The following is a 7758-nucleotide window of genomic DNA, read 5'->3' on the forward strand; positions in this document are numbered from 1 at the left end:
AACGGGCAATACAGTTTATAGACAGTTGCGATAGCCAATCAGATCACGAGTTGTTGTCAGTAAGGCCTTCTAGATGGCCTAAGGTTTAACATCACATTTACGCGTCCTGTGATTGGATACTCATCGGGACCGTTAGCGGATGAGTTTGAGAACAAATAGAGTTGAGAGACAGTTGCGATAGCCAATCAGATCACAAGTTGTTGACAGTAGCCTATCTAGCAGCCTGATGTTAACGAGACTGTGATTGGATACACATTTGTCATTTCAAAGTCAGTATCCATTCACAAGTTTCAATTTAGCAGGAAGCGGGAAGTGTTGGGCGGTAGCCAGGCCAGGATAGCAGAGAAGGAGAACAAAACGCTGATTAGGTGGCAGATATATATTTGCAAGGTCATTTTCAAGAAGGATATTTAAAGAGAAACTAAATCTTGTGAGACGACGTCGGCCAACCCCGGAAGCTAGCTCAGCTGTTCTGGCGACGAAATGGGGAAATTCTAAATTTGGCTAAATCTAGCAACAAAGTCAATTGTCAAAGTCACAGATCTGCTGTCAGTGAAAATGCAAAATAACAAACATGTTTGGTTGGTAGTGTCACGTGGGGCTCTGCACCGGCTTGAAACATAGAAGTGCTGTGCTTTAATGTTGCCAAGAAAACTAGTTGAAAACAAACTAAATGTGCATGACCTTTACCAGTTTGCCTTCAATTACAAGGAATGTGAGTAAAATAAATAATTTTTCAAAACAACTTGAACCTTTTCCAGGACATTTGACCTTTTCCTTATCATTTATGTTTTCCATGAATGGAAAATTGGTTACTCGTTTTCTAGGTTTTTCAGGACATGTGGGGACTCTGTCTTCTCTTTGATAAAGTCAACACTTCAGTTCACTTCGGTTTCAACACCACGATAGAAAAAGATGTAATATGTGGGATGTATGAAGCACACTTTGTTGTGGGGATTTGTGGGGGGGTGTTTGCACACTCACGCAGACAGTTGTTGTGTGTGAACATTCGTTGCAATTGCAAACATTCCTGCCATCGGTTGCCGCTGCCATGACAGGTGCATGCCAGAGAAACATCCGCAGAGTCGTTGCCAACGTAGTTTGGAGTCATGATGGTCCCTGCAAGTGAGATACACGGTGAAGGAATCATTTCTTCAAAAAGACATAATGTGACTTCTTGTGTTTATGATGTGAGTTTATGTGTTTATGAAATAAGTTTGTGTAAATGATGCACATGTGTGTTTATGATGTGACTTCATGATGTCAGTTTGTTTGTTTTTTTCTTTATGATGTGAGTTTTTGCTTTATGTGAGTTTGTGTTTATGATGTGATCAGTTTGTTTATGATTTAAGTTTTTATGTTTGTTTTTGTCTTTTAAGTAAGTTTTTTTTCTTCATTATGTGAGTTTGATTATGATGTTAGTTTTTGTGTTCATGATTTGAGTTTTTGTGTTTAGGATATGGATATCTGCATGTTATTCCAAAAAGTACTGCATATTTTAGCGGGTTGGAGCAGCTGGGTAAAGTGGAAGCAGAAGAGTGAAAGGGGTGCACAGTATAAACGCTGACAATTTCATCACTGTTATTATATATAGCAGGGGTGGGCAATTAATTTTTACCGGGGGCCGCATGAGCAACCCGAGCACTGCTGGAGGGCCACATCGACAATATTTCAATTAAATTTTGCTCAATATTATTTTTGATATATACCGTAAGATAAATAATAATAATAATTAATAATAATAGTAATACTTCAACATAGTGTATGTAACAGCATTCCATGACTAATATAAATAAATTAACATTAATAATAAATGACAGTAAAATAAGCACACGTATGACAGGAGTCATAGTGTAACTTTGTGTGATGTTTGAGTTGTCCGACTTTTTGTGTGGCCATAAACGCACCAGTGGTTTAGTGCTATGCGTGTTGGTGACAGATGACAAGTTGGTTTTGGCCTGGTTTGTACGGCAGAAAATGACTAGTTTTTCGAGATAGAAGTGTTTTACTTATGTTTTTGGTGTGGTTATGGCCGAATATAAACAGTTTTGCTCAATAAAGTGATCGATATAATTCCTGGCCTCGAAGCATCTCGATAGACGTTACAATAATTGAACGGTGTTCAATTGAACGGTGTTGACGAACACCGTTAGGGCCGCTTGTTGTCACTGTCACTCAAAGTTGCATTGCAAAATTACATAGAATAAATATGTTTATTTTGTTTAGAATTCAGATGGGATTTGATTTGGTGCGCGGCATATATTTGCTGCGCGCAGCAGACGCTTGAGCAGTGCGCAATTGCGCAGGCACGCACCTTAGAAGGAACGTTGCATGGCAGTCCATGTCTTGTTGGAAACACGCCATTCTTCATCAACTTTTCTCTTTTTAGCGTCTCGGGTGTAAACCGTGCATCACTTGTCGCTGCATGTGCACCTTCACTCGCAGGTTACACACGGACACACGCCCATAAATAATAATTTTCAAAATAAAAGCAGCACAGTTGTATTGCGCGCACGACATAGATGTTTTTTCAACTTTATTTTGTAATTAATGATTGCAGCTGTTCACATTCACTCACAATCACGCACACGCATACGTCCACACGGAAGTAATACAAATAACGATTTTCAAAACAAAAGCAGCACCGTTGTATTGCACACTCGACATAGATACTTTTTAAAATGTATTTTGTAATTTATAATTGGCCTCACGCGGGCCGGACAGGGACGCACAAAGGGCCGGATGCGGCCCGCGGGCCGCAGAATGCCCAGGTCTGATATATAGGCTCCAGTAGATTTATGCTGCTTTAACATCTGCTGACTGAAGCCTTGCTTTTGAAGAATCCTCCATCAAGTCTTTTATGGGGCGCCAAACAATCATCCATGCCACACCCACTTCAAGTCCACTATTTTGACCCCGCCCACCGGCGAATGAAATCATACGGACACTTCCTGTTGTCAGCGAGGCCAGGAGTGAATGAGTGAATTAATGTCATCATGTCATAAGAACTTTGAAGTTTGTGATGTGAGTTTGTTTATTATGAGAATTTGTGTCTTTGAGTGAGTTTTTGTGTTTAAGATGTAGCTATACTTATGATGTGAGTTCAAGTCTTTATAATTTGAGTTTGTGTTCATGTTAGTTTGTGTTTATGATGTAAGTGTATCTGTTTATGATGTGATTTTATCTTTTTATATGTGAGTTTGTGTGTTTATGATTTGAGCTTTTGTGTTTTCTGATCTGAGTTTGTCTTTGATATGAGTTTGTGTTCATGAAGTAAGTTTGTGTGTTTATGATTTGAGTTTTTTGTTTATGATGTGAGTTTGTGTATATGATGTGAGTTTTTGTGTTTATGATGTGAGTTTTTCGTGTTTATGGTGACTTTATTTGGTTAAGATGTGAAAATATATTTAGGATGTGAGGTCATCTGTTTTTGATAGGAGTTTGTTTACGATTTGAGTTTGTCTTTATGAAGTGACTGTTATCAGAATCAGAATCAGAAATACTTTATTAACCTCCGAGGGGAAATGTTCAGCAATGCTGACGGGTCTGCCAACTTCCGGCGCCCCTTATGACTTTGTGTGTTTATGATTTGAGTTTTTGTGTTTATGATCTGAGTTTGTCTTTTTGATATTACTTTTCTGTTTATGAATTGCGTATAAGTCTTTATGATCTAAGTTTTTGTGTTTATAATGTCAGTTTTTGTGTTTATGATGTGAGCTTGTGCTCATGATGTGATTTGTGTGTTATGATGTGATTTTTTGTGTTCATGATGTGAGTTTGACGGCTTGGCTTTCACGAGTGTGAGGCGAGTCTCCATTGGGGGCGCTAAAAGACCAAAGGGGCGGTGCAGCAGTTTTTAAAAATGAATTATTATAAACTATTATGTCATACCGATGAGTCCTGCATAAGCTCGGAGGCAAATGCCTGCTGAGTCTCTGAGACAAGGAGCGCTTGTGGCTGACGGTTGGCAGTTCTGAAGGAAATCAGCTAATCTTGACCTGTAAACACAAAACAATATATATAAAAAATAAAAAGTTGTTGTGTTTGTTTGTGAGCATTAATATTTCACATCATGTTTCCATTTATAGATTCATAACATCATGATATCTTTCTCATTAAGTCTTGTTATAATATATATCAAAACATACATAGACAATAAATGATGGTATTTTGAGAGGTAATATTTGAAGTCGGACATCACTGAAGGTCTAGGTGGGTAAAGCACGACCTGCCACTGCAATAACTTCATAATAATTGTAAGATCAGTCCAGCGACAACTGATGAATAATAGTCTTTTGGCTAATTCTGCCACATTTACAGAAATGTTGATTATTGTACACTATACCTGTTAAATAAACCAATAAATAAAATAATTTATTCATACAACAATAACTTCATAATTTTAATGTATTAATAATATAACAATAACAATTATTAAACATGTTATGTTTATTAACATATCTTTATAAACATATGTTTATGATCATACCATGTTTATGAACATATCTTTATGAACATATTATGTTTATGGAGATATGTTGATGAACATATGTTCAGCAACATATCTTTATGAACAAGTGATCTTTATGAACATAATATGTTTAAGCAGATAAGTTTATGAACCTACCATGTTTATCAACATATTTGTATGAACACAAGATGTTTATGATCACATCATGTTTATAAACATATATTTATGAACAAATCATCTTTATGAACATAATATGTTTATGCAGATAAGTTTATGAACATATCATGTTTATCAACATATCTTTACGAACACATGATGTTTATGATCATCTTTTTTATGAAAATATGTTTACGGAGAAACTGTATGTTTGTGAACATATGTGTGTTAAAATATGTTTATGAACATATGTTTATGAACACATTATGTTTATGAACATATATTTATGAACATATGATGTTCATGAACACATCTTTATGAACATATGTCTATGGAGATTTGTTTGTGAAAATATCATGTTTATCAACATATCTTTATGAGCATATAATGTTAATGATCATATTTCTATGAACATATCTTTATGATCAAAATATGTTTACGAACATATTTTTATGAACATATTATGTTAATTGAAATACTGTATGTATTTCAATAAACATAATACTTGTAATACATAATACTTCATCTGGCCAGGATCTTCAGCTCTCACTGGATCGGTTCGCAGCCGAGTGTGAAGCGACTGGGATGAGAATCAGCACCTCCAAGTCCGAGTTCATGGTTCTCGCCCGGAAAAGGTTGGAGTGCCATCTCCGGGTTGGGGAGGAGACCCTGCCCCAAGTGGAGGAGTTCAAGTACCTCGGAGTCTTGTTCACGAGTGAGGGAAGAGTGGATCGTGAGATCAACAGGCAGATCGGTGCGGCGTCTTCAGTAATGTGGACGCTGTATCGATCCGTTGTGGTGAAGAAGGAGCTGAGCCGGAAGGCAAAACTCACAATTTACCGGTCGATCTACGTTCCCATCCTCACCTATGGTCATGAGCTTTGGGTCATGACCGAAAGAACAAGATGACGGGTACAAGCGGTCGAAATGAGTTTCCTCCGCCAAGTGGCGGGGCTCTCCCTTAGAGATAGGGTGAGAAGCTCTGCCATCCGGGGGGAACTCAAAGTAAAGCCGTTGCTCTTCCGCATCGAGAGGAGCCAGATGAGGTGGTTCGGGCATCTGGTCAGGATGCCACCCGAACGCCTCCCTAGGGAGGTGTTTAGGGCACGTCCGACCGGTAGGAGGCCACGGGGAAGACCCAGGACACGTTGGGAAAAGACTATGTCTCCCGGCTGGCCTGGGAACGCCTCGGGATCCCCCGGGAAGAGCTGGACGAAGTGGCTGGGGAAAGGAAAGTCTGGGCGTCCCTACTTAGGCTGCTTCCCCCGCGACCCGACCTCAGATAAGCGGAAGAAGATGGAAATACTGTATGTTTATGAACATATGTTTAATAACATATCTTTAATAACATATCTTTATAAACATTTAATGTTTATGAACATATATTTATGAACATATCTTTATAAACATATGTTTATGGAGATATGTTTATGAACATCTCTTAATGATGTTTATAAACATATCATATTTCTGCAGATATGTTTATGAACATGCCCTTTTTATTAACATATCTTTATGAACATATGTTGATATGATGTTTATGAATATATGATGTTAATGAACATATGATGTTCATGATATATAATGTCTGACCTGCAAAGAGCATCCTTGCGACAGAAGCTTTGTTGGTGAAGACAGTTAGGTTGCAGGTCTTCCATCTCCTCGTAAGCACAAGAAGGAACAATAGTTTTCCTCCTTCTCTCGCCACACAGGGTGTTGGTGCAGGGACAGAAGAGGACACCAAAGCTGTATTCTTCTGGTACTTTCTCCAGGAATCGCCGAAGCGCCCGATGACACTTGTGCTGGTTGCATCGCTGGCTTCCTGTCACCTTCTTGGTGCACGCCAGAACATACTCGGATCTTAAAGAGCCGCACTTCTCAAACAAGCCACAATCTTGAGCTGCTTTCAGACATTGATTTTCCACGTCCACTTGTAAGAATGTTGAGGCTGAGCACAATCAAAACACAATGCTTTTTTATATATGTATATATATATATATTTATATATTTATATGTATATATATATACTGTATATGTGGATATGTATGTACTGTAGAAATATTGTATATACAAAGGTACTGTATTCTTTTTTTTACCAGTAACTTTAGTAGATTTTCACGTATTGTTTTTATCAACAATTGCATGTACAAAAGCATCTTGATGTTTTTTTTTACTTACTGTTTGGAGTGCAAGTGCCATCAATGACGACATATCTTTATGTTAATGTTGGACAATAACTTTTCGGAAGTTTTATTACTTGATTGACGTGTGTTTAGGTGTGTTTTACCTGCCACAATGGACGCCATACCAAGATCAATTTGTGTGTTGTCGTAAGGAGACGTTTCCAGGTCATCCTCACCTGCAGAAATATGTCAGGGTTTTAAATGTAAATTTCATCGTACAGCAACCACTGATCCACCACATCATTTGGTGCTTACATTATACATTATACTACAGTACACAATACTGCACTGCATTAGACTACACTACTTTATGCTACACTACACCATACTGCACTACTTTATACTACATTGCACTACACTACATTATTGTGTACTAAATTACACTGTGCTACACTACACTATACATACTACACTACTCTATACTACAATACACAACACTACACTATACTACATTACATTGTACACTACTTTATACAACAATACATAACACTACACTGCACAACTTTATACAATACTACACTATACTACACTACACTATAATACACTATACTACACTACTTAATAATACACTATAGTACGCTACATTATACTACAATAGAGTACGCTACACTTTTACTACATTATGTTACATTACACTACACTACACTGCACTACACTTTACTACAAGATACTACAGTATACTATACTGCACTATATTGCCTCACTAGTACAATATTTATCTATTTACATGTATATCAGTACAATATCACAATGTTTACAGTCACTGAACATTGCTATTATATTTTGGCAAAATGACACTGAAATTTTTGTTTTTTAAATTACATCCAAGGGCTGATATTGAAAAACATTATAGTTAAATACAGTACTGCATTTTTTTCAACTTGTTTCAAAACATTTTTCTACAATACCAACATTTTTAAAGCCTAAACTTAGCAGCAGTGTTCTGGC

The 7758-nt window shown here is 37.3% G+C and overlaps 1 protein-coding gene across 1 annotated transcript in view; it reads right to left on the minus strand.

Annotated features, from left to right (window-relative positions):
- The window catches only part of LOC133648866 (GDNF family receptor alpha-4-like), a 33039-nt gene that overhangs the window by 9779 nt on the left and 15502 nt on the right, over window positions 1-7758 (minus strand). The window contains exons 3-6 of the mRNA XM_062045357.1: window positions 6915-6986; window positions 6221-6575; window positions 3892-3998; window positions 985-1119 (exon numbers count right to left, since the gene is read on the minus strand). Of these exons, the coding sequence (XP_061901341.1) occupies window positions 985-1119; window positions 3892-3998; window positions 6221-6575; window positions 6915-6986 (669 nt within the window). The remainder of the gene's footprint in view (window positions 1-984; window positions 1120-3891; window positions 3999-6220; window positions 6576-6914; window positions 6987-7758) is intronic.

Source organism: Entelurus aequoreus, linkage group LG04 (assembly GCF_033978785.1).
Source record: "Entelurus aequoreus isolate RoL-2023_Sb linkage group LG04, RoL_Eaeq_v1.1, whole genome shotgun sequence".
Taxonomy (NCBI): domain Eukaryota; kingdom Metazoa; phylum Chordata; class Actinopteri; order Syngnathiformes; family Syngnathidae; genus Entelurus; species Entelurus aequoreus.